At 49.0% G+C, this 27,708-nt stretch overlaps 1 protein-coding gene across 4 annotated transcripts in view; it reads right to left on the reverse strand.

Annotated features, from left to right (window-relative positions):
- RABGEF1 (RAB guanine nucleotide exchange factor 1) overlaps positions 1 to 25,271 on the reverse strand; it is a 53,961-nt gene extending 28,690 nt beyond the window's left edge. The window contains exons 1-3 of one of the 4 annotated variants that reach the window (XM_032328378.1): positions 25,160 to 25,268; positions 7,855 to 8,043; positions 5,456 to 5,622 (exon numbers count right to left, since the gene is read on the reverse strand). In XM_032328378.1, coding sequence (XP_032184269.1) covers positions 5,456 to 5,622; positions 7,855 to 8,033 — 346 coding nt within the window. In that variant the 5' untranslated portion in view covers positions 8,034 to 8,043; positions 25,160 to 25,268. Of the gene's footprint in view, positions 1 to 5,455; positions 5,623 to 7,854; positions 8,044 to 8,213; positions 8,236 to 25,159 lie in introns of those variants that run through there. The other 3 variants (XM_032328380.1, XM_032328377.1, XM_032328379.1) reach the window with 3 other exon arrangements.
- Between the last annotated feature and the right edge of the window lie 2,437 nt (positions 25,272 to 27,708).

Genomic DNA, 27,708 nt, shown 5'->3' on the forward strand with positions numbered 1-27,708 from the left:
CTAATCTTAAGGTTTTAAGCAGGTTGAGTGGCAGGAAGAGGCAGAGGGAGAAGCAGGCTCCCCACTGAGCAGGGAGCCTGATGCCGGACTCCATCCCAGGACTCTGGGATCACGATCTGAGCTGAAGGCAGTGGCTTAACCAACTGAGCCACGGAGGCATCCCTCAACTTAAGGTTTTAATACAGAAAATTTTTCATGTAGAGTGTTCATTATATAATGTATGTATATATACTATATGTATATATTACATGTCACATAATATAAGTAATTTATATTTAATATTAAAATATTATATATTTAATAATATTATAAATAATTTTATATTCAAGAATCGCAAATCTGCCATGAGTATCAAGCTTTTCATTACCCCATCCACACACTCCATTTAAAAAGTCTTCCTGGGGTGCCTAGGGGGCTCAGTCAGTTGAGAATCTGCTTAACTTAACAAGGACTTGCGCAGTGAGGTGCCTGCTTCTTCCTCTGCCTCTGCCTGCCACTCCACCTACTTGTGCTTTCTCTATCGAACAGATAAATGAATTTTTTAAAAAGTTAAAAATAGAACTACACCCTACAATCCAGCCATCACACCACTATTTTTGGAAGATATTTTTTGGAAGTTATGGAAGTTTTTGGAAGTTATTTACCCAAAGAATACAAAAATACTAATTCAAAGGGATATGTGCACCCTGATATTTAAAGCAGCATTATCGACAACAGCTGAATCTGGAAACACCTGTGTCCACTGACTGATGAATGGATAAGGAAGATGCTGCCTATATATACAATGAAATATTAGCCATAAAAAGAATGAAATCTTGACATTTGCACAACATGGAGGGATCTAGAGAGTATTATGCTAAGTAAAATAAGTCAGCCAGAGAAAGACAAATACCGTATGATTCTACTCATACGTGCAATTTAAGAAACAAAACAAACAAGCAAAGGGAGAAAAAGGAGAGAGAGAGGCAAAACAAGAGCCGACTCTAACCACAGAGAACAAACCGATGGTTAGCAGAGGGGAGGCGGGAGGGAGGCGTGTGTCATGATGAGCACAGGGTGTGCACGAAGTGCTGAGTCACTGTATCAGAAATTAGTATTACTATGTTGTATGTTAACTAACTGGAATTTAAATAAAAATTTAGGGGCGCCTGGGTGGCTCAGTTGGTTAGGCAGCTGCCTTCGGCTCAGGTCATGATCCCAGAGTCCTGGGATTGAGCCCAACGTCACGTTCTCTGCTCGGCGGGAAGCCTGCTTCTCCTTTTCTCATTCCCCCTGCTGTGTTCCCTCTCTGTCTCTCTCTTTCTGTAAAATAAATACACGAAATCTTTTAAATAAATAAATAAATCTTTAAAAAATAATTTCTTTATACCCCGTACTCAGATTCACAAAACTGTAACACTTTGCTCCTCAGTATTATTTTTGTCTGAATTGTTTCAGGTAAACTGTATGTATCATGGTCTTTAGCCCTTAATACGCATGGTTCCTAGTAACGGAACATGCTTTTACATCACTGTGCTATCGTTCCTGGAGAAGGTGTGTGTTTTTCTCACACAGGATTCAGCGGAGGGTCACGTCTTTACTTGGTGGTCAAGCGCACTTAGCCTCCTTTAACCTCTGAGGACTCTCAGCCTTCCCGTGTTTTCATCATATTGACAATTCTGAAGACTATAGGCAAGTCATTTTATTGAATACCCCTCAATTTGGGTTTTTCCGCTGTTTCCTCGTGACTGCATTTGGGTTTTAAGTTTTTAGCTTGAATAGGTCATAATTCATGGTATGTTCTTCTCAGAGCATCATATCTAGAGGCACACAATGTCCATTTCCCACAATTACATGGTCACCATTTCTCTATGTGTAATCAATTAATTAGCTGCGGGGATTAATTTGAGATCATGTTCACAATTTGCTCCTCAGGAAACTCTCTCCTCCACCCCAGATTTAGCATCCATTGATGGAATCTGTCTGAGTCGATTCTTACTATGACGACTGCAAAATGCTGATTTCATACTCCCTTACTCCTTTCCTATTTATTAGTCAACATTCTACGGCAGAGGAAAAAAGCTTTCTCCGGGCTCCTGGGTGGCTCGGTCAGATAATGAGCTCAGGTCATGAGATCGAGCCCCACATCGCGTCCGGTCCACATCCACAGCCGCGCTCAGCAGGGAGTCTGCTTAGGATTCTCTCCCTTTCCCGCTGTCCCTCCCCCTTCCCACCTGCACTCTGGGGCACACTCTCTCAAATAAACAGATCTTAAAGAAAAAAAAAAAAAAAAGCCTTCTCTTCTCCTTTATTTACTCATTTATCTATTTTATTAGTTGAAAGGAGTAACGCCCTGTTCTACTCCATCGGTTACACCCCACTTACCGTCCTTACTCAATACTCAAATTTGGCCAGCAGAAATCCCAGAAGCTGACTTCCGGGTCTTCGACATGTCCCCGGATTTGGGGATGCCCTTTTTCCCCTGCTCCAGCCCCTTGATCAGTCTCTTCTCCAAGGAACCCTTGAGTTCACTTTGGTGAGGACCAGTATTTAGAATCTAAGGTCTGGGTGGAAAAATTGATATTTAAATTCTAAAAAAAGAAAAGCGATCCCTCCCACGAGCACTGCCGTCACGTAACGCCTGCCGTGCCTTCAGATGGGCGGGAGAGTCTGCTCAGGTCGGCAACAGCCTATCGAGCTGTAATGGAAAGGGCTTTCAAAATGTACGCGCAAGTACTCCAACCTGGCCAACCACGACTTGCTCGGGGAGCTACACTAACTCACCCAACCTTACTTTGGAAATTTAAAAACTGTGAGTTGACTCTCCGAGTTTACTCAGAATCAAGCTATTCCATTAACCTTCTCTGAAGGGCATCCAAGTCTTAACAAGGTATTAAATATTCTTCAAACTCCTTAGAAGCCTAAATTTATGTTCTGTTTACCACCGACCTGCCTTGGTGTAAGAGCTTTCTTTCATGCCACGACAGAAGCAAGAAAAATATCAAGAGCGAAAGCATCACATATTAATAAAGCAGAGAATACAGAACACAAAAGGCCTATTTTGGCTGAGACTCAATAAATGAAAACCACATTTAGTACAGGCTAACTTTATCCACAGGCAAAGACCAAATAATCAGCCTGAAATGCAAAGTTCGCCTGGCAAAGTTGCATAAGCAACCTACAAACATCAAATAGGGGCTTCTTGTCTAATACATACACACCAGTTTTTTTCAGTACTTTGAAGTCTTTATCTTCCTATGCTTTCTATAGAACAAAGCCAACTAAAGATTAAAAATCCCAGGTAATAATCTTACCTCTTGAAAAGAAAAGAAGCTAAGAAGTATACCAATATAATTTTTAAAAATAAAAACAACTTAGAACTTTTAAAGTACAGATCTTTCATAAGTAATGCACATTGCACAGACACTCTTAGGACACCATTTTTTGGAAGTACCAAGGACAGTCACCAAATGTACATGACTATTATGCACTTAAGAACAGAAACCTCACCAACTATCTTTCCACACATAGAGACACAGATACACAGATACACACACACACACACACACACACACACACACACACACACACACACTTACTAGAGATCAAGGGATATAGTGGGAAAAAAACGGAACCAGGAGTTAGGAGACCTGAGTTCTAAGACACCAACTTACTCTATGACCTTGAGTCCGTTACCTAAAAGAAACAGAGCCACTGGTTTTATAGCTTCTTTACTGTTTCATGTTTCACCATATTTGATCATTTCACTGTGTATCATAATTTCATAAGGTTAATGAGACTTTCCCAAAGCAAGAAACAGAATTTAAGCTTACTAGGAAGGAGCAGCTTTAATACCGCTGCGCTCCGTATTAGCACAGCTTATTCTACCAGAAAAACAACCCGTATTTTTCTAACTAACATTTACCAGAGACATATCTGTCAGGTATTGTTGCTGGACTCTTTTAACTGCATCGCCTCATTTGATTCTTAAGACGTACCTCCAGCAGGTATTACTATCTCCTCAGGACAGAGCTTAAAGACATTCGCTTGCTCAAGGTCACAACAGCTAATAAACCACAGAACTGAGACTCAAAACAAGGGGACTCCAAAGATTACGCACCCCCCTCCCTACCTCCTAATAAATAATCATGAGCCAAATTTATCCTTAATTTAATCTCTAACAGGTACTAATTATTCCCTTTCTAATTACAGTAGAGAAAAACACCATGAATGACAGACAACCAAGAAACAACTCCAAATTAATTATGTGAACAAAAAGATTATTCCAAGGTTTGCTTTTATTGGGACACCTGGGTGGCTCTGTTGGTTAAGCGCCTGCCTTCAGCTCAGGTCATGATCCCAGCGCCCTGAGATCAGGTCCCACACCAGGCTCCTTGCTCAGCAGGGAGCCTGGTTCCCCCTCTGCCTGCCGCTCCCCCTGCTCAGGCCTTTGCGTCTCTCTCTGTGACAAATTAATAAATAGAATCTTAACAACAACAACAACAATAAAAGGTTTGCTTTTATTAAAGAGAAGGGCTGTGTTTTGGGTAATAAGCAACCTTTCCTTCTAACAAGACAAAACAAAACACGAGCCACTAAATCTGAAAGGCCAGCAAGGATCTTAAGGTGCAGATGTTGTTACTCAAATACAGAAACAAAACAAAGAACCTCCTGACAACTCCCTCAGGTGGTGGGGTTCGTTGGGGAGACCGTCTCCTGCGACAGTCTCCACTACCACTTCAAATCTCCTGCCGAGCTCCGATAACCAACACTGATAACCAACGCTGAGGTTCGAAGACTAAGCGCCCCCAACGGACTGTCCTCGCGTGCAGCTAGGCCGCGTCAGCTGCCCTCCAATGACGGGCGGAACACATGCAACGTTCCTGACGGTCCTTTCACGGGTACTGAGCATTTTAAGAAGCAGATGAAAGAGATAATGCACAGACAAATCCACGTGCTAAAAAACACCCACATGGCTTACTTTCACCCTCCAGAAGCCCAAAGCGAGCCTCTTCCTGTGTGTTCTCTATGTAGGTCTTCATGACGCAAGCTGTCCCTCAAGCGCTCAGAAAACCTCTTGTTCACCTACTTTAAGCCCAGAGATAGTCATTTCTGATAAGGGATGTTTAGTAAGGATATTATACAAGGAGAATAGACCAGAATCCAAAAATTAAAGGCACAAAAAAATAAAACATCCAAAAAGATACATATTTGGATGGGAATGCATTTTATAAACAAAATTACATTTTTGTAGTCCTATAGAGTAATAAACACGCTTCTCCAACACACAATGTCCTCCAACTAAAGATGACTTTTGGTTTTATGTCTTATCTGATCCTTAAACCCCATTTCAGTTCCAAATCTGGGTTGGTGCATCCTGGATGCTTACTGAAACTGAAAAGCAGAGTCCACATGCACTGTGGGTCTATACTGCATCTCACTTAAGCACAGAGGAAAAAAAGAATCAGAAAATTACCCTTTTTTGATCCAACCCTGGATGAAGCACTGAAGAATTTCTTTACTGTGGTCACTTTGCGGGTCTTCTCATTGGTTTTCTTTTCTTCAAACTTGGAAAATGTGAGGGACTGGGCCCCCTGGCTGCTCTGGCTGCTGGCAAAGGCCTCTTCCTCCTCCCGCTGAAGTCTGCAATTCAAGAGAGGATTGAGAAGGAGCCAGACGGCCTCCGTGTTCCTTGTATCGGAACAGCAGGAGGGTCTAGAAGTTTTAAAACAGGAGGCTAAACACACCAAGCAGGTCTGAGGTGTCTGATATGAAACCGTCCCACAAACGATTCAAAAGGGACCTTCTCCGTAGATATTCATTTAGCAACTGTAACCAAATGTAACTAAGGTTACATAAAATAACTAAACTCTACTTTCCACTAACAAGCTCAAGGCTGAAAAGGAGAAAGAGTAAGCAATGACCATATAATGTGACAGCTCCTACCCACAGCTCCTACCGGAGAGAGGGAACCCAACTGCTACGAGATTAAGAACAACTTAATCTGCTAGAGAAGTGCGAGGTTTTACAAGGGTGACATTTAGGTTTATCTTTTTTAAAAAATTTTATTAACATATGACCTATCATTTGCTCCAGGGGTGCAGGTCTGTGCATCGTCAGGCTCACATTCACAGCACATACCCGCCCTCCCACCCCCCACCTCCAGCAACCCTCAGTTTGTTTCCTGAGATCGAGTCTCTTATGGTTTCTCTCCCTCCCCGGTCCCACCTTGTTTCATTTCTTCCCTCCCTTCCCCCCGTGATGGAGTATGACAGGCTGATCTGAAGAGAGGAACAAGGTTCCACTGAGTGAAAGGACATTCCAGGGAGAGGAGCGACAAGCGTGAGGGCATGTGGTCTCTTCTGCGGACTCAGTTAGCGCAGTCACTGATGGTGTGACCAGAGGGTAAGAAAGCCCGAATGCCAGTCCGTTAGAACCCTACATTCCACCGTGCGGTGGCGAACCAAGAATGGCCGTAAATTCAATAAATTACCATTAGGAGATCTGTGCTTCAGAAAAACACTGCAGGGAGCTGTGTTATGACCTGAGGGGCAATAATTAAGACTGTATTATACAAAGATTTAAGTGAGAGAAAATAAAGACCAGGAAACTAAAAAAGGGTGAAATTCTAAGGACTCCTCTGAGCTGAGTGAGTTCTACCTATCGCTCAAAGACGGCCAGCATAGGCAGCTGTCCCAGCAGCGTCCCCTGGGAACCTGTTAGAAATGCAAATTCTCAGAGCTCACTCCCATCCTCCTCAAGTCAGGGACTCTGAGAAGAGGTCCAGGGATGCCTCTTTTTATAAGCTTTCCAGGTGATTCTCAAGCTTGCTCAAATCTGAGACACAGCGCTGCAGGAAGTCTCAAGCAAGGTCCCAGACGGAAGAAGAAACATCATGGAAGTCACAGGCAGAAGCGCTGGGCTGAGCATAGAACTGGGACACGCCTCTCTCTCAGACAAAACCGAATTAACATACAGAGAGTAGTGCATTTTGCTGTGGAGAGGGGAGAAAGCTAAGGGAATTCATGCCTACTGACCTCTACTGAAACCAGGTGAAACAGGCAATGTTCTTTGTCTACATCTTCTGTCTCTGACCGCAGAGCCGCTGACAGCAGTGGGCATGCACTGTCATTCTGAGGTCACCACAAACGCTAGCGAAGTGGTCACTCAACGTACACGGCTGATCAGACACACATAAAACTAACAAAAGTTGTCCGAGTTCAGTCTGACTTGTTTTTATGGAGAAGTTTTACTGTTTCTAGGATGTTCTGGCAAAAGATTAACATCACGCGTGATGCTTTAGCCATCCCTGTGCTCACCAGCCACTCCATCTTCTAGCATGGTCCTCGGTCTAGGTAATATAAACTACTTTTCACTAACAAACCCCATTTTAAAGAAAAGGTTAAATTTCCAAAATGCAAGGGCCATGTATACAAATCAACAAGTTTCCACCCCAGTGTGTTTATCACCACGTCAGATGCCACGCTAGATATATTACAAGAATGAGGAAAAGGATGTTTGGTGAGAGCCACGAGCCAAGGACTGGGCTAGGGACACCCCAGAGAGAGCCACAGTTCATAGTTCAAGTATGTGTTTTGCATTCCTCCAGTCCAAGAAGCCTATTATCTACATGAGAGAATTCAGACTAACGCACTCTAAACATAAGTAATTACAAGACAAAGATGAAAATAAATAAATCACTGAAAGCTATTCATTAAATACTGACTGAGAAGAAAAGGGTAAAAAAATTCGTTTCTCTTAGCATTAAGCCGACATGCTGATAGCTCGCCAGAGGAGAGAAAAGCGGATTCTGACAGTGGCAGAACTGCACATCCAACCGTTTCCCAGTTAAACACCCCCCTTTAGTCCTTTTACCGCTCTGCCAGTTCCCAGTCCTCCTGAATCTGCTTCTGCCTTGCTTTGTGGTACTCTTCCCTCCAGCACTTGGAGCAGAAACCCTGCCAAGCAGGGTTGCCATAGTAACCACATCCTTTCTTGCACAGGAGCTCGGACTGATCCACATGAATCCCTCGGCGTTCAGACTTAAGGCTCATCTTCTTCCTGCTAATCAAATAAATAAGAAGGTCATGTTGCAAACGAAGTCACTATCATTCTTCTATCAGCACAGCAAGGAACAAAAATGTGTCCGTAATCTTCAAGCTATGAAGGGGGGGGGGGGAGGCAGGCTGAGAGGGAGGGAAAAAGAGTGTAAATAGAACAAGTTGCTGGGGTACCTGGGTGGCTCGCCTGGTGAAGCATGAGATCTTGATCTCGGGGTTGTGGGTTTGAGCCCCACTCTGGGTGTAGGGATTACTTAAAATCTGGAAGGAAGGAAGGAAGGAAGGAAGAAGGCTGGTCCTGACACAGTCATACTAAAGAAAACACTTCTTATTTCCTTCTCAATGATATAAAGAACACTTTAAGAAAGGACTTTTATTAGATTAAAAGCCTAAATGCAACATACAAGCCTATAAAACTCACAGAAGAAAACATAAGGAAAAAACTCCATGACATCAGATTTGGCAAAAATTTCTTGGATACGACACCAAAAGTAAGGTAAGCAACAAAAGGAATAATAGGCAAATGTGACTGTATCAAATGCAAGCATGTCAGAGGGGGTCGGGCAGAGGGAGAGGGAGAAGCAGACTCCCTGCCAAACAGGGAGACCAGGTGGGGCTCAATCCCAGGACCCTAACTAACATCATGACCTGAGTGACGGCAGATGCTTAATGGACTGAGCCACCCAGAACTCTGGTAACAAACGTTCATAACAACATTATCCACAATAGCCATAAGGTGGAAATAACCCCCCCCAAAAAAAGTCCACCAACTGATAAATGGATAAACAATTGTAGTATATCCATGCAATGGATTTTACTTGGTCACAAAAAGGAATTAAGTATTGATATATGCCCAAGATCAACCTCGAAAACATTATACTAAGTTAAAGAAGTCAATGATAAAAGAACACATCTTCTATGACTCCCTTCATAGGAACGTCCAGAACAGGTAAATCTACAAAGACAGAAAGCAGCTGAGCAGTTGTTTAGGACTAAGGGGCAGGTGTGTGTGTTGGGGGGAGAATGGGAATAAAGGAAACAGCTAAAGAGTATGAGGTTTCTTTTGAGATAATGAAGATAATGGAAGATTTTAAAGTTGGCTGTCATGATGGCTACCACCGAACTGTCTGACCTTTCAATAGCTGAGTTCTAGGATATGGAAATGATGTACCTAATAAAGTTGCTCTTAAAATATAGGTACAGGGGGACCTGGGTGGCTACGATGGTTAAGCATCTTCCTTTGGCCCGGGTCATGATCTCCAGGTCCTGGAATCGAGCCCCAGGTCACGCGCCCAGCTGAATGATTCTGCTTCTCCCTCTCCCTCTGCCTCTGCTTGTGCTCCCTCTGTCTCTCTCAAAAATAAATAACATCTTATAAATAAATAAATAAATAAATTACAGGCATATGTTGGAGATATTGTAGGTTGGGTCCCAGACTACAATAAAGCAAATGTCGCAATAAAGTGAGTCAAATAAATGTTCTGGTTTCCCAATGTATGTAAATGTTAGGTTTACCCTATACTGTAGTCTACCTGGTGTTTAATAGTATTATGTCTAAAAAAAAAAAAAGTACATCTTCAATTAAAAATACTTTATTGCTAAAAAAAAAAAGAAAAACTTTATCGCTAAAACCTACTCATTAACCACCATCTGAGCTTTCATTGAGTTCTAATCACGGACCACAGATACTGTAACAAATAATAATGAAATCATTCGAAGTATTCCAAGTACTACAAGATCTTATGACACAGAAACACAAAGTGAGCAAATGCTGTTGGAAAAATGGTACCAACAGATGTGTTCAATGCAGGACTGCCTTATACCTTCAATTAAAAAAAAAATGCAGTATTTGTCAAACTCAATAAAGCAAAGTGCAAGGAAACAAGGTATACCTGTCAAAATCAGGAAGGAAGGCAGAGTGGGAAGTCAGATTCAAAGAACTATCAGCTTCGATGGTGGACAGACTATAAGCCAAGGAATGTGGGTGGCTTCTGGAAGCTGTGAATAACCCCTGGCTGACAGCCAGCAGAGAAATGAAGATCTCAGTGCTTAACTGCATGGAACTCAATTCTACCAGCATGAGCGTGTCTGGAAGCAGATTTTCCCCACAGCCTCCAGGTAAGAGCCCAGGCTGGCTGACTCCTTAATTCTGACCCCTGGAGAGCCTTAACAGAGTACCCAACCAGAGCAAGCCAAGAGTCCTCACTCACAGAACTTAGGGATAATAAACGGGTGTTCTTCCAGGCCGCTAAATTTATGGCTCTATGTTACGGCAACGACGGAAAACTAACACTCCTTTCCATTAGTCTTCTTGGGGGTCTTTGCCTTGTGTTCCATGTCTAGAATGCTGTGCGCCCTGCTGTTCGCATGGGGAATACTTACGATATGAAGGCCGCAGCATCCACGTCATGCTTCCAGAAAGGCCTCCCCCTGCAACTCTACCTCAAGTAGCACCTCTCCAACCTCCCCACCCTTCCCTCCACACTGGCTCAGCATTGCTTCTCTCCATCCTACACATGTCTAACAAGGGAGGGAAAGGAAAGAGTTAACCAAGCAGGATAAATTGCTAAAAAAACAATTATGCATATTCTCAGAAGGGCCTGCTTATTACGTGACTGGCTCTTGGTCAGCTTCTAGGGGAATGGAGGTCTTGGAAGTGTCCTTGTGTTTTGTATGCTTGGAGCTTCAAGCCACACTATTCCAACTTGCTTCGACAGCTCATGCAAACAGTGTGATGTACGGCGAGCACCTGCTGACTTTCTGGGGGGGTCTGGAGTTGCATTAACTGTGGTCGGTCCTGAAGGCAGTCATGCCTGTCTGACCAACCTTCAATAAAAACCCTGGAATTCAAAGCTTAAGTGAGTTTCCCGAACAGAAAACATCTCACATATGTTGCTACAATTTGTTGCTGGGGGATTAAACATACCCTGTGTAACGTTTCTGCTGGAAAATGACTTGGAAGCTCATGCCCGGTATCCTCCAAATAAATAAATTTTATCTTATTTATAAATAAATAAAAGTGTCTCTGTCAGGTAAATAAATAAAATTAAATACAAACAGTCATGTGAGTCCTTCTATCAAATCACCAAACCTGGGGGCAGTCTTGGGGACTACTGACACCGGCTATGATTATAAAGGGGTGGCATGAGGGTGATTTCAGTGGTAACAGAATAGTTCTGTATCTTGACTACGGTGGTAGTTACAGGAATCTACATACACGATAAAAAATACCACAGAACTGCTAAACATGCACACAGTACTGAAATCAATTTCTCGGTTCTGATGTTGTACTATGGTTATGTAAAACGCAGCCACTGGCACAACCTGGTAGCGTACTACAGCATCTCTCTGTATTATCTTTGCAATTTTCTGTTAATCTGTAATTTCAAGTTAGGGAGTTATTAAAAATTCCACTTAAAAATTCAAATAACATTTATGATTGAACCAATGTGTATCAGACAGATAAGCATATCACTCAGATTATTTCTAAATATGGAAAATAAAGAGAGCAAGTGAATCTCCAAAGTACACGCCAGGGTTTGAAAGGCTATCACAGTGGTGACAGTAGCTCTGTTTCAGGGGGCAAAGCAGGTACTTTCAACACACCTAGATTAGACATCAGAGCTACGTAAGCAGCATATCCTCTTCAGTTAGGGGAAAACACAAGGGGATCAACGGCCTGAGACGGAATTCTGTCTTTCCTGCCCCAAAAGACCTGTCCCTCATTAGTAAAGCCATAATCCAGAGGCAAGTTACTACACCCAGGAGGAAGGTGAGAGGGGCACATCAGTTCAATAAAAATACGCTTTTACGGAACAACCTGGGCATACAGAATGCATCATTCAATTGACCCATTCACATTAGGGAAGACAGAGTACGAATTATCTCTATTTCTGAGACAGTTGAGAGTCCTATGAATTCTGCTCCAGAACTAGGATTCAATCTGGGTTGAAGTACCCCCCAAAACAAGGGCCAGAGGAGGTTCAATCATGTCTTGGTGGTTCAATCAGTTAAGTCTCTGATCTTGGTTTTGGCCCAGGTCATGGTCTTTTTTTTTTTTTTTTTTTTTAAGATTTTATTTATTTATTTGACACAGAGAGATCACAAGTAGGCAGAGAGGCAGGCGCGGGGGGGGGGGGGGGAAGCAGACTCCCCGCTGAGCAGAGCCCGACACGGGGCTCCATCCCAGGACCCTGAGATCATGACCTGAGCTGAAGGCAGAGGCTCAACCCACTGAGCCACCCAGGCGCCCCTATAGGTGTTCTTTTTTATGTTATCTTTTAGTCCCTGACTTTATATTATGAAGACATTATCACCGCTTTAATCAGACAATATTTAAAATCCATATCCAAATGTCACTGAGTTTCTATTAACTACATTGCTTCCAAAATGAATGTAAGTATCACACTGAGGGGGCTCCTGGGTGGCTCAGGGTACATCAGACTCTCACTTGGCTCGGGTGAGGATCTCAGGGTCGGGAGACAAGGCCAGCCTCAGGCTCCGGCGTCTGCCTGAGATTCCCGGTCCGCCTCCCTCGGCCCCTCCCCGGCCTGGGCTCCTGCTCTCTCTCTCTCACAAATGAATAAATAAATCTTTAAAGAAATATATCGCACTGAGAATCAGTGGCAGAGCTCCAATGTTAAATTTAACAAAACAAAGTATCCAAACACTGGCCTGCCCACTTCGTAATCAAGCCATGAAGAGAATGCGGAGTCGATGCTGGGGAATGAGCAGAGCCAGCAGAGCCGCATTCTCGGGGAGGGAGCTCCCGACAACAATCTGCCACTGTGCCAAGTCGAAGTCCACGTCGCACCCTCTCCGGATAAGCCCAATTAGGACGTCAACCTGAGCTTGCCATGCCCCAGGCTAGCGACACAAACTCTGCTCTACTTCCTACTGTGCTCCATCCTCCCTTCGCTGGCAGCGGTCAATCCTCCACGGGTCAGTTTCTTGGGAAAGTAAATGACCAGATACACCCTCTCTTCACTCCATTTAAACGAGCAACAAACTGCAGCACATTATGTGGTTTCAACCATGAACAGCTCGTTTCCCTGAGAGTCACACGGCAGTTTTAGCTTCGCGGCGGCCCCGACACCTCGGCCTCACCCAGCTGCGGCTGCACAAAGTGACACACACACACCTACGAGACGAGAACTACAAAAAGCAATTGCCTGGACGGAACATGTATTTATTCAGATTCGTTAGACAGCTCAATGAAATACATTATGTTCTAAGCCACTGAGAAGTATCTTGTGTATAATAAAAATATAATCCCATTAAACTCCAGAAACTTTCAAAAGTTGCTAAAACCATACCCTCCTGGGGTGCCTGAATGGCTCAGTTGGTTGTACATCTGCCTTCAGCTCAGTCCCACTCCTGGGGTCCCGGGATCGAGCCCCACATTGCACTCCCTGCTCAGCGTGGAGCCTGCTTCTCCCTCTCCCTCTGCCCCTCTCCCCCAATTCATGCTCTCTCTTGCTATCTGCCCCCTCAAATAAATAAAACCTTAAGACAGAGTAAAATAAAAAACATACCATCTGTTGGGGTTGAATTATGGCCCCCCAAAAGACAGGCTGAACTCAATACTGCGGAAGAAACCTGATTTGGAAATCAGCTCTAGGCAGATGTAATTATAGAATGAGGTCATGCTGATTAGGGTGGGCCCTAACTCCAGTAACTGGTATCCTTATAAGAAGGCCCTGAGAGGCACCCAGGTAGGTATAAAGACACAGAGGCCACGTGGCCATAGAGGTGGAAATCAGAATGATGCGGCTACAAGCCAAGAAGCTACAGGGCAGCCAACAATCATCTTCCCTACAGCCTTCGGAGAGAACATGGGCCCTGTGGACGCCTTGATTTCAGATTTCTAGCCTCTGTAACTACGAAAGAATGAATCTGTATAGTTTTGAGTCACCCTGCGCTAGTCTGCTTAGAGTACTCCTAGGAAAACCACAAAAATCATCCATTAAGAATTATAAACAGGGGCGCCTGGGTGGCTCAGTGGATTGGGCCGCTGCCTTCGGCTCAGGTCATGATCTCAGGGTCCTGGGATCGAGTCCCGCGTCGGGCTCTCTGCTCAGCGGGGAGCCTGCTTCCCTCTCTCTCTCTCTGCCTGCCTCTCTGTCTACTGTGATCTCTCTCTGTCAAATGAATAAATAAAAAAAAAAAAAAAAAAAAAAAAGAATTATAAACAGTAACTGTAAACAAATAGTTGAAAGCAACGAGTTTTCCACAAGGTAACACAGAACCGGGGTTCGCAGCATCACTTGGCTCTTCCCAAACCGGTTAATCGCGTATCGCAGTTCATGAGAACAGCCCCGGCATCCGTCTGCTACCCTAGCAGAAAGGCCCCCTTTGGGTCCTCAAAATGACCTGCTCTGCACAGTAACTTACACAGTCATCGTCTTCATGAACAAGCCCAGAAACCCTCCTGTTAGTCCACCTTCAAATCCCACCCCGTTCAAACAACATCTGACTCCCCTTTCCCACTGACAGAATAATTCTTTCTGGTTCATACAGCATTTTATAAATACAGCTACTGCAATACGTTCTATTGTAAAAGCTTGCTTACATGTCCATTCTGTGTTCACAGACACACAGCACAGTGCCCAGAACAGACTGACTAATCAAAACACATTTCCTAAATTTATTGAATTATTTATTCAGAAGACTAAAAAATACCTACACAGACCATTTTCTTTCATTTTTTTCCCCCATATACACTCTCCAGGGCCCAGTGAAGATAATAAGCAGAAATTTTAAACAGCAAAACAACTATCTTATGAAGCAGTTATTCCCAAATTTTAGCATGCAATCAGTATCACATGGAGGACTTATTAAAGCACAGAGTGCTGGGTCCCAACCCAGAGTTTCTGATTCAGGTCAGGCGCAGGGCCTGAGAATCCACATTCCTAAGAAGTTCCCAGATGATGTGGCTAAGGACTACTCTTCCAGAACTAGAATTATAAAGCAAGCACAGCAATTATTAAAAAACCAATTTCTTCTCATGACTTCCTTACTGGTAGGAGACCTTCTTTTCTAAATACAATGGAGTAGTTTGTGGCGACCAACACTCCTGCTGAGAACAAGGAAAGCTAGACACATGTTTAAAATCCATTATTTAAAGGCATCAGAAAATCTAAAGGAATCTAGGTGCCTCTGGATTCTGGAAAAAGAGAGAAACTGTGGAGAAACAAAGCGACATTCTGCAGTCACTTTTGCCCCAAGTGTATCCATGCCTGGGACAAAGTGATGAGAATCCAGACTTACTTTAGGCAGAAGAACTACAAGAGCTTTTGGAAAAGAGTAAAGGCAAGACTTAAGGAACCAAAATCCTAGTCAAACAGAGTCAAAGAGAGCTGGGCTTAACAGAAGGCTGAATCGCCCCCACCCCACCCCCGCCAAGGCCCAAGGACTTACACCAAATTCTGCAGCTGCAAAGAGAGGCTTCAAAACCATAGGGAAACCCTCTGAAAATCTGGAGTGGCATTTACAGGGGCGCCTGGTGGGCTCAGTTGGTGGAACATACACCTCTTGATCTTGGGGTTGTAAATTCAACCCCCATGTTGGGTGTAGAGATTACTCAAAAATAAAATCTTTTTTTTTTTAAAAAGTGGGGGGGCCTGAGTAGCTCAGTCGTTTAAGCTTCTGCCTTTGGCTCAGGTCACGACCCCAGGATTGGAGCTGGAGCATGGAGTGGGTCAGGTGCCTGCTTAGCAGGGAGTCTGCTTCTCCCTCTCCTTCGGCCCCCTCCCCGGCCTGTGCTCCTGCGCTGGCGCCGCCCACGCTCTCTCAAATCAATACAATCTTTACCAAAAAAAGTGGAATTTTCAGTAATCTCACTGTTCTCAAGAAACAAAGATTACAGTATATAAGCCACCAGGGGAAGAGACTAGTGAATTCACTCCCCTACCGGTGGGAAGCTCTGGACGACTACTTGATAGTAGTAAAGGTAAACCCGAGGGAACAAAGCCTTATTGACCCAGCAACACAACTTCAACCAGCAGCTCAGTCCCTAATAGGATTAGGTGATAAGCCCCTACTCAAAAGGAAGGAGAGATTTTCTCTCTGAAAAACAAAAAGAGTACCTCCAGAGCTTCATTTTATTCACAACACCTAGTATTTACATAATTAAAAACCAAAAAGAAGAAAAAAAAGACAATAGAAAGAGATGCTCAGATGATCCAGACAATGAAGTTAACAGAAAGACTTTTAAATAGATATTTATTTAAATTCCCTATTTTTAAAAAAAAAAGGTGAAAAATAGGGGCACCTGGGTGGCTCAGTGGGTTAAGTCTCTGCCTTTGGCTCACATCATGATCTCAGGGTCTTGGTATCGAGCCCCGCGTCGGGCTCTCTGCCCAGCAGGGAGCCTGCTTCCTACTCTCTCTGCCTGCCTCTCTGCCTACTTGTGATCTAAATAAATAAAACCTTTTTTAAAAAATTAAAATTGGGGCACCTGGGTGGCTTAGAGGGTTAAGCCTCTGCCTTTAGCTCAGGTCATGATCTCAGGGTCCTGGGATCGAGCCCCGCATCAGGCTCTCTGCTCAACGGGGAGCCTGCTTCCTCCTCTCTCTCTGCCTGCCTCTCTGCTTGCTTGTGATCTCTCTCCTCTCTCTCTGTCAAATGAATAAATAAAATTTAAAAAAAATTAAAATTAAAATTAAAATTTTAAAGTGAAAAATAAATTAAAAATAGGTGAGAAAAAGGGGAAAGAACATTTTTTTTTTAAGAGTTTATTTATTTATTTGACAGACAGAGATCATAAGCAGGCAGAGAGGCAGCAGAGAGAGAGGAGGAAGCAGGCTCCTCGCGGAGCAGAGAGCCTGATTCGGGGCTGGATCCCAGGACCCTGAGATCATGACCTGAGGCAAGGCAGCCACCCAGCCGCCCCAGAACATATTTTAAAAATGAACTGAGAATTGTAATCCCTAAAAATCGAAATGAAATGCTAGACCTGAAAAGTATAATAACTAAAACTAAGACTTCAAAGGGTAGATTTAAGAGCAGACCAGACCTAACAGAAGAGAAGATTAGAACTGGAACCCAAGTCAATAAAATACACCCACAATGAAGCAGTAGGAAAAACTAATAGGAAATACAGTGGCGGGGGAGGGGGGGGAGTATAAAGAGAATCAGGGACATTGTGGAAAAGTCTACGGAGTATGTAACTGAAGTTCCTCAAAAGAAGAGGAAAGAATGAATAAGAACCAATATTAATGAAATTTAAAACTGATAAAAAGACAACAAATCCAAGAAATTCTGTGAACCCCAAAGCAGAAAACACAACACAGAGATACAGCATACTTAACAGCTGATAATCAAAAACAAAGAGAAACTTTTGAAAGCAGCTAGAGGAAAAGAAACACATTACTTTCATAAGTGGGACAATAAAACTAAGAGCTAAATTTTCAAAAGAAATCATAAATGCCTTAAGACAACAGAATGACCTATTGAAAGTGCTGGAAAAAAAATGCCCCCCTAGAATGTGGTGTTTAATAACTTGTTCCCCTTAAAAATAAAGGCATGGGCGCCTGGGTGGCTCAGTGGGTTGGGCCGCTGCCTTCGGCTCAGGTCATGATCTCAGGGTCCTGGGATCGAGTCCCGCATTGGGTTCTCTGCTCCGCGGGGAGCCTGCTTCCTCCTCTCTCTCTCTCTGCCTGCCTCTCTGCCTACTTGTGATCTCTCTGTGTCAAATGAATAAATAAAATCTTTAAAAATAAAATAAAATAAAATAAAGGCAGAATAGGGGCACCTGGGTGGCTCAGTCAGTTAAGCATCTGACTCTAGATTTCAGCTCAGGTCATGATCTCAGGGTGGTAAGATCAAGCCCTGTGTCAGGCTCCACGTTGAGCCTGTTTGGGATTCTCTCTCTCCCTCTGTGCCTCTCCACACTATCCCCCCCCCCACCCACCCCCTGCCACCAACCCATTCACCACCGTTCATGCACACTCTCTTTAAAGTAAAAAATAAAAATTATAAAGAATTCATTATGGGCCTACTAGCATTAGAAGAAATAGGAGAGAGAACTCTTCAAATGGAAAGAAAAATCAGTCTATCCCAAAGAGAAACACAAAGAAGGAAGGATCAGAAAGTAATGGAAACAGTAAACATGTAAGTAAATAAATACTGATTACAAAAAACAATCATTTCTTGTGGGTCTTAAAATAATAAGTAGAGGGGCGCCTGGGTGGCTCAGTGGGTTGGGCCTCTGCCTCCGGCTCAGGTCATGGTCTCAAGCCTGGGACCAAGCTCCACATCAGGCTCTCTGCTCAGCAGGAAGCCTGTTCCCCTCTCCCCCTCTGCCTGCCTCTCTGCCTGCTTGTGATCTTTGTCTGTCAAATAAATAAATAAAATCTTTAAAAAAAATCTTTTAAAAAGCACTTAATTCTTCTTCTCCAAATACAGTCCAAGCTTTGACTGAAGAATGAAACGGACATCTTTTCACCACACTTACATAAATGGCAGACTCACCCTTGTAACCCTCAGTGGTTGTGTTTGGGGCTGGAACTGGCTGGGCCTAAAATCCAACCTCCTGATCAGTTTTTCTGTTAGAATCTAAGAACTTTAAACGTCAAAGAATCTTAGCTTATTTCTCAAGCACTACTTTAAACAAAATAAAAAATAAGTTGAGATTTTTATTTTCTAATTTACTTATTCAATTACTAGCCCTAAGTACTAAGAAAGCAAAAGTTCTTATTTCTCTCTCTCTCTCTTTTTTTTTTTTCGATGGGAAAGTTCTTCTGGAAATAAATAGCCTATACCCTCTTGTGGGTAACAACAATGACAAAAAAGTATCTGCACTTTGTTCCCAAGTATGTCCAAGAACAAAAGCAAGCTCCTGGAAGGAACCGTGTTTACATACAGTTGCTATTCAAAGAACTTAAATATGGAGCAGTTTTAGCATATGGGTATGAACGCCCTTTGCCATCTGATTAATCCTCGTAAATGATACTTAAGACGTGTCCGCCCATGACTGTACAACATTTGAAAGCCTAGACAAAAAAACCCTACACTTACCACACTACAACTACAACTGCAGTGGCTACTTAATTTATACAAATAAAGATATAACTCAACTGGCTAAGTAGAAGCCAAGCATATTAATTCCTGAGACACTAATTACAATGGATTTTAGACATTTTATCTCATCAGCATACAATTCTGTTTTTTGTTTTCACATTTTTTTAATTTACATTCTTCTTGTAATATCCTATTCAAAACTGTGGTCACTAGCCCAAGTCATTTTTCAGGAACATGTTTAAAAAACAATGCCAAAAGCTCTATGGAAATGCAATTAAGGAACCACTAAGTTACATAACTACATTTAGGCAACAACACTTCCACCTCTTGTTTACTGACTAAAGATGAATAAGGATGTTCTTGATTCTGCAGTTTCATACGCTAGGTCATAATTTACAATATACCGGAGGAACTGTATTAGAATACTTAAAAAAAAATAATTTGGAATTACCTGAAGTAGCTGCATATGAAAATACACAATAAATAATGGTTTACTCAGGTGCCTGGGTGGCTCAGTGGGTTAAGCTTCTGCCTTCCGCTCAGGTCATGATTGCAGGGTCCTGGGATCAAGTCCCGCATCAGGCTCTCTGCTCAGTAGGGGGCCTGCTTTCCCCCTCCACCCCCTCCCCACCGCCTGCCTCTCTGCCTACTTGTGATTTCTCTATGTGTCAAATAAATAAATAAAACCTTAAAAAAATAATGGTTTACTTAACTGTACAACTTTTGTGCAATACACTTCCTAATGAAACGGAATGACAGTTAAGAACACAAACACCTTGCAATGGCATTACAACAAAAGCACAACCTAAATTCATCCCATATCACAGCAGTGTTGGGGCACCTGGGTGACTCAGTCAATTACATGTCTGCCTTCGGCTCTGGTCATGATCGCAGGGTCCTAGTATTGAGCCCTGCATCAAGTTCCCTGCTCAAGTGGGGAATCAGCTTCTCCCTCTCCTTTCGACTGCTTCCCCTGTGTGTGCTCTCTCTCGGTCAAATAAATAAAATATTAAAACATACAGACACACACATACACACAGAGCAGTGAAATCACCAGCTAAAGTTGACTCTAAAATGTGAATATTTGGCTCCTGGATGGCTCAGTGGGTTAAGCCTCTGCCTTCGGCTCAGGTCATGATCTCAGGGTCCTGGGATCAAGACTGGCATTGGGCTCTGCTCAGCAGGAAGCCTGCTTCCCCCTCTCACTCTGTCTGCCTCTCTGCCTACTTGTGATCTTTGTCAAATAAATAAATAAAATCTTAAAAAAATAAAATATGAATATCAACCTCTTTTCTAGAATGGTGCACTATTTTTATAAATATTATGGTGGCTTTCCTGATGTCAAGACAAATTTAGAGTCAACAGAAAGAAAAAATATATGTATTTTATGTGCAAACACATGAAAAAATATCCCCACTTTGCCAATCCTGATGAATGCTTAGAGACTCCCCCGCCCCCAGCTTTACAGACTATAACCAAATGCCTTAAAACTTGCAGTTCCCCAACCATTATCTGGATAGAAAGATCCCAAACTGTTCAAGGCCCTTTTGTAATAGTGGGTTCCAATACTGCCCGCGCTCACTCTATTAACTGTGCATGTCTGCTCTCCCCCTGGGAGCTCAGAGTCTAGTTTGCGGCAGGTATTACAAAGTCGTGGTTAAGTGCTGACCACTGATGCGGTCAGCCTACCAGCGTTCAGATCTCCACCACCTCTTGTATGACCCGAAACAAGCTACTGCGCTGAGCCGCGTTTCTTTGTGTGTTCAAGGAGGGTGAAGGGAGAGGACAACACGGAGATCACACAACTGAAGGACTTCCTACTCACACAGGGCCTGGGCCATGCTGCCACCGACAATCTGATCAATCTGAACTACTGTTACTTGAACAGTCAGTTTTTTAGCTTGAGCAAAATACAAATATATTAATTTTCTAGACACTCCGTCTAAGATGAATGGACCTGTTCTTTTTAAAAAAAATAAATTATAGGGCCCCTGGGTGGCTCAGTGGGTTAAGCCGCTGCCTTCGGCTCAGGTCATGATCTCAGGGTCCTGGGATCGAGCCCCGCATCGGGCTCTCTGCTCAGCAGGGAGCCTGCTTCCTCTTCTCTCTCTCTGCCTGCCTCTCTGCTACTTGTGATCTCTCTCTGTCAAATAAATAAATATCTTTTTAAAAAATTTATAAAAAATAACAATAATAAAAAAATAAATTATAGGCCTGGACTTTTCGAGCCAGCGTTCCGTCGGCCCAGCTAACAGCCCGACCCTCCTAGAGATGGCCGGTGAGGAGGTGGGCCGAGTTTCACCCCGGCACTCATCCCCGTCAGACGCGCCCGCGCTCCTCACGCCGACGACAATACCGCGCCTGCCCCCAACACGGCTCTGTGGGGAAGCAGAGCATGCAGAGGTGCTCGAGGAAGCCGTCGGGCAGCGAGACCCCAAGCCCACTGCTAACTGCCCCAGACGCTCCCGTGGCACCGGCTCGTGGAAGGTGACCCCAAGAATACGACCCGCACTGACTTGCCCAGATCATCTAAAACAGACGCTTCAATTAAATTCGTGCAGAAATCTAGGAACTTCGATCCCATAGCGGCCGGCTCCCGTTCGGACGTCCTGTCCCCGACCTGCACCACGCGGCCGCGAACCCTGACCCTGGGAAGAACACAGGCGAAGCACGGCGCAGTCCTCCGAAGGCGGCTCTGCCCTCGCGGACGCAGCCGACGACTGTCCGCACCAGGCGTCTCGGCACCCGAAAGGGAACCGGCCTCGCCTCTTACAGTCACGGCCCGTGCGACGGCCCCGAGCGACGGCCCGAGCGACGGCCCCGAGCGACGGCCCGAGCGACGGCGGCGCTTGTCTCCCAGCCGGCGGCTAACCCGCAGCCCGACCGAGGCTACCACGTGCCGGACGCGCTCCCCGTGCCGTGCGCGGGTCCGCCCGCCGCAGTGAGGGTCCCACAGACGCGTCTGCGTCTCGACTCTCCCGTCCGCGCCGCCCTCACTTCCGTGCGGGCTCCGTAAGGGCCGCGTCAGCCGCTGCCGCTGGGACGAGACGCGACGCGAGCGGCAGACCCGCTCCACGCGAAGGACACGGCGACAGTGCGGCATTCTCTTCCGCGGACGGGCCCTCTGTGGGCCCGACTCGTAAACGCCGCCTTTTCGGTAGTCCAGAAGGAAACACAAGGTGCTCTTGCCAATATTGTGCCTAAAATTAGGAAACTCTAACAACAGGAACTACAAAAATAAAAGTTTCACTATGTATTTCTCACTCTGGGGCACCAGAAAATTACAAATATATCCCATGTAAAAATCCCCCAAAAGTCACTTTTTAATTTTAAAATACAGGCCAAATCACCAGAAACGCAAACACGGGTATTTGCTGAAGAGACCAGCTTCAAAACCGGCTCATGAGCGTGCGGTCCAGAGCGTGCGGACCATGAACGTGCGGTCCAGAGCGTGCGGACCATGAACGTGCGGTCCATGAGCGTGCGGTCCAGAGTGTGCGGTCCATGAACGTGCGGACCATGAGCGTGCGGACTAGAGCGTGCGGTCCATGAACGTGCGGTCCATGAGCGTGCGGACCAGGAGCGTGCGGACCATGAGCGTGCGGACCAGAGCGTGCGGGCCATGAACGTGCGGTCCATGAACGTGCGGTCCATGAGCGTGCGGACCAGGAGCGTGCGGACCAGGAGCGTGCGGACCATGAGTGTGCGGTCCATGAACGTGCGGACCAGGAGCGTGCGGTCCATGAACGTGCGGACCAGGAGCGTGCGGACCAGGAGCGTGCGGCCCAGAGCGTGCGGCCCAGAGCGTGCGGTCCAGAGCGTGCGGACCAGAGCGTGCGGACCAGGAGCGTGCGGTCCAGAGGCCGCCAGCCACCCCCTGCGGTGCAGCGCCCCAAGGCCCTTGCTGCGCTCCCGCGTCGGGGACTCCCGCCGTCTCCCGGCCTCACCGCAGGAAACGCGGGCGGACCTCCGCGTGCGCCGTCCGGCCCACTCCTGAACTCACACTCGGACGCTGACCCGCCCCCGTCCCCCGCGTGCCCGCCGCTGCACGGACGACGACCCCGGCGCTCCGCCACCAGGAGCCGAGAACTGCCCTACCGCACGGCACGGTCGCGGCTGCTGCCCCCGGAACGTCCTCGGACACAGGAGCTTCACCCTCTGACCCGCAAGCAGCACCACCGAGGCCAGCCTTTCCCCAGAACGTCTCAGGAGCGTCGCCCGAGCGTCCAGCCACAGGTACGTCCGTCGTCGGGTGACGGGGAGCCACCGCGTGCCTCCGAGGGCGCGTGCACCGCCGCCCCGTCCGGACCACGCGCCGTGTCGCTCCGGGGCCCGACGACGGAGAAGGCCGCGACTAAGCTCCCGACACGCCCGACCGTGCGAGGCCAGCCCTGCGCGGTGAGGGGCCGCTTCACAGGGCACCCTCGGAGGCCGCGGCCGGACGGGGGTCGCCCGGCGCCGTCCGCGCTTCCGCCGCAGACGCAGACACGGGTCCGCGGCCGCGCTCCCCGCCCGGACGGACGTCCCGCGCCTCGGCACACGCAGGGGAGCGCGACCTCGGCCCCCGCGCACTGAGCCCGTGAGCGCGACGCCGGCGCCCCGCGGACACCCGCGTCGGGAACGGCGAACGCTCACCACGGCTGCGCGGCCCCACGGAGCCTGCAGGCCGGGCCGGACGGAGCCCGCGGACAGAGAGCGGCGACCACGTCCGCGGACGCTCGCCCATCAGGCCCGACCCTGTGCGCCAGGAACCGGCCGCGAGGGCCACGGAACTGCACTTCGGCCACGCCGAGGCCCTTCTGGCCTGGTCCCCGCCAGACCGACGCGCCCGGGGCCCCGCACCTCGGCCCCGCACCGCTGGCTTCGCGAAGACCGCGGCCCGCGCAGCCACGGGCCTCCTCGGCGCGGACTCGACCCGGCCCCGCATCCCTGCATCCCCCCACCCCCGCTCGTCTCCACGGGACCCGGTCCTCGCGACCCCGCACCGCGAGCTCTCCGACGGGGCCCCCGCCCTCCGGACCTGCGGTCGGCTCCGGAGCTCCGTCTCCGCTCCGTCCGGACGTGGCGCGGAAGGACCGTCACTGCCCCTGACCCGCAGCCCGTTCGGAAGGCGACTGACCCCTCCGACCCCGACCCCGACCGGCCGTCCGCGCAGAGACCGCGACCTCCGCCAAGCTTCCGCCGCGCACCACCGCCTGGACCCACAGTGCGGCCCGCCCCGCCGCTCCCTCGGTGCGAGTTTCCAGCTCACAGACGTTACACGCAGCCCCGGGGTCGCGGGGAACGGCCAGACGCGGCTTCCAGACCCACAACCCCGACCCGCAAACCGCAGCACCGCCGCCCTCCACCCCAGCGCCGTGAGGCCGCGACCCGCGCGGCGGCTTCCGCGCTCACCTCAGGGCAGGACGAGCGCAGGACCCAGCCCGACGCGGCCGTCCGTGACCCTCTAAGCTCCCCCCGCCCGAACTTCCGCGACGGCATCACCCCGCGGTCCTCCGGGACGGCTCGCGAGCAGGGGCTTCCGCGCCCGCCCAGGCCCCCCGGCCCCGCCGCCGCCGAAGTCGGGACAGGAGTTCGAGGCCCCGCACCGGGAAAGCCCGCACGCCCCCCCCACGCCCCCGGACCTCTCCGTCCCCAGCACCCACGCGGGGTCGGAAGTCGCGGCGTCCCGGCCCGGCGGGGCTGCGACCCGGTCTGCGCCGTCCACGCGGACGGGCCCCCGAGCGGCCCGGGGCCCGAGCCCGCAGGGTCCCCGCAGCCTCCGCGCTGCAGAGCGAGGACGGAGCCGTCGCGCGGGGCGGGCGCCGGGAACGGCAGGCGCGTGTCCGTCGGGGCGCGGCCGGGCCCGCAGCAGGCGGCGCGAGCGCCCGGAACGCCCGGCTGGGCACCACAGGCTTGAGGCGGCCGGTGAGGGCCGCGCCGCTGCGCCCGGGGCTCGGCCCGACGGCGGCTGGGCGCGCCGGAGCGAAACGGCCCCGGCCGGGGAGGCGGCACGGGCGGATGACCCAGCAGCCCCCGCCCGGACGGCGCCCCCGCCCCGCCCCAACGCCCGCAGCCGGCAGCCGCGCAGCCCCCGCCGGCGCCCCGCCGCCCCGTACCTGCGCTGCGGCTCCACGGCGTCGGGACCGCCGCCCTCCGCGCCTCGCTCGAGGGGTCCCCGCTCCGCCAGTCCGCGACCCGCCCTCCGGCCGGCCCTCCCTCCCTCGCGCCCCGCCCCCGGCGCCGCGAGCGCCCGTCACGCACGCATGACGTCACTTCCGGGCCCGGCGCGCGGAGGGAGGAAGTCGTCGCGGCGCCGCTCGGGACTGGCGCTGGGCGGAGCGAGGCGGAGGCGGCTCCCGCGGTGAGCGGTCGGGCGCGGGGGCGGCGTCGAGGCCGGCGGTCGGGGGTGGCGGGGAGCGGGCGCTCCGTCCCGGTGCCGCTTGCCGCGGTGGCCGCCGGCCCTCGACGCCGCCGAGGCCGCGCACAGCCGCCGCCGCGCCAGCACCGGTCGCCGGGTCGCGGGGAGCGAGGCCGCGTGGGAAACCGTGAACCCTGACCCACTCGGTGCCGGGACTCCTGGTTTCCGAGGTCCCGGCCCGGAGGCCGTCCTGACGGCGGAGCGGCGCCGAGGCCCGCGGACCCGGTCGCTGGGGGGCCGCGGCGTCCGGGCGTCCGGTTCCCGAGGCCCCGGGTCAGGAGCGTCGGGCCCTGCGGCCGCCTCGGGGTGCTGGACGCCGGCTGCGGGTCGCGGCCGAGACCGGCTTCGCTCCGAGCCGCCGCGGTGGCCGCGGACGGGCGTCCGGCCGTCCCCTGCGGAGCCCAGGCGGACTCGCTCCCCGGTGGTCCCCGAACGCGGGCGGCGGCGGAAGGTGGGTGCGGGGCGCCTCCGGCGGGGACGGGTCGGGGGCGGAGGACGTGTCCCCGCAGAGGGGTCTCCGGGCTGCGCCTCGAGCGCGTCGGCTTCTCTTCCCGGTCACGCCCCAGAAGTGGCCCCGCCGGCGCCCGGGTCCGTGGACTCCGGTTTGTGTGTCCCTCGCTGGTCGGTTCCTTCCCGGCCACAAACGTCCCCGGTGACCCCTGTGCCCGGCGAGGCCCCGCGGAGTGTCGGACCTTCCGCAGGGGAGGGGGCCCGCGAACGAGCCCCGGGAGCGCCGGAGGGGGCGGGGGCGCGGGGAGGGAGCGTGCGGGCCGGGGTCTCTGCGGGGCCGGGAGCGGGAGCGCCCTCGACCCTCCCCGTGCAGCGCGGCGGGGGGACCTGGGGGGAGTGCGGGGACGGCCCCTCGGTCCGCCGGGGCGCGGGGGTGAGGCCGCGGCGGTGGGACGCGGTGGGACCGGCTGCCCGGTTGCTCCTCCCGAGACGGCGGGCTGGGGCGGCTGGGACGGCCCCGCGGTCCTGCGTCCCTGGGGAAGCGGGGCACTGAGTGGTTCAGCTCTCGTGCGGGTTTGGATTCGGGTGACTTTTGCAGGTGGATTTCTTTTGATATGGACGGACGGACGGACGGAGGGAGCATCTCCCAGGCTGAGATCCCGACCTGACCTCACGTCCGGAGTTGGACGCTTCACCGCGTGAGCCACCAGGTGCCCCTTTAGCGTATGAATTTGTAAAAATCAGCCCCATTGGAAAAAGTGGGGATAAAAGAGGCTAAAAACTCATCGTGGAATCAAAAGATCCGAGAATCAGAGATTCATCTTGGGTCGGAAGAAGAGCAAGAGGAGGGTGGGGAGTGCGGGGGGCCGAGAGGACGGACGAGCAGGACTGATGCGGAGTCCGGCCGCGCAGGTGGACCAGAGAATGGAAACGCACTGCGGACCGTGGAAGCAGCCGACATCCTGTCTTGTTCTGCTCTCAGAGCGCCGGTGTGCGCGCCGTCGAGTGAGACTTACCTCTGCTGTTCTTGGCGGCCTTCACCCTGGGTGGGCGGCGTTGCCTGCTCTCCTCAGTGGACAGGCTGTTCGGTTACTCAGGACAGGGAAGGACAGTTTTTAAAACATAACTGCTTATTGTAAACTAGAGTGACATAAAACTAACAAGAATGAATTTGGACCCTTACCTAACACTGTATACAAAAATTAACTCAAACTGGATTAAACACCTAAATGTGAGATACAAAATTTAGAAAACACAGCTGAAAAGCCTCATGACATTGTATTTGACAGTAGTATCTTAGGCAACACCAAAAGCATAGGTAATAAAAGGAAAAAACAAAAACTAGACTTAACAAAATTTGAAAATTTTGTGCACCAAAGGGCACAGTCAACGGAATACAAAGGTGACTCACAGAAGAAAATATTTGCAAATGACTTACCTGATAAGGGACTGTTACCCTTAAAACTCAACAACAAACGACCCAATTTACATGAGGTTTCTTTCCATTTCCTTGTCTTCTGTTTTCTGCAACGTTGTAGAGTTTTCATTGTACAAATCTTTTACCTCGTTGATTAAATTAAGTCCTAAGTAGTTTATTCCTTTTGAGGCTATTATAAGTGGAATTGTTTTCTTAATTTCTTTTAGGTTGCTCATTGTTAGTATGTACAGGGTGACTGATTTCTGTCTTGATTTTGTATTCCTACATTGCTCTATTCTAACAGGTTTTTTTCTGTAGAATCAGGATTTTTTACATACAAAATCATTTCTTTGAGCAGAAATAACTTTACTTTTTCTTTT

The sequence above is a fragment of the Mustela erminea genome, chromosome 20, assembly GCF_009829155.1.
Source record: "Mustela erminea isolate mMusErm1 chromosome 20, mMusErm1.Pri, whole genome shotgun sequence".
Taxonomy (NCBI): domain Eukaryota; kingdom Metazoa; phylum Chordata; class Mammalia; order Carnivora; family Mustelidae; genus Mustela; species Mustela erminea.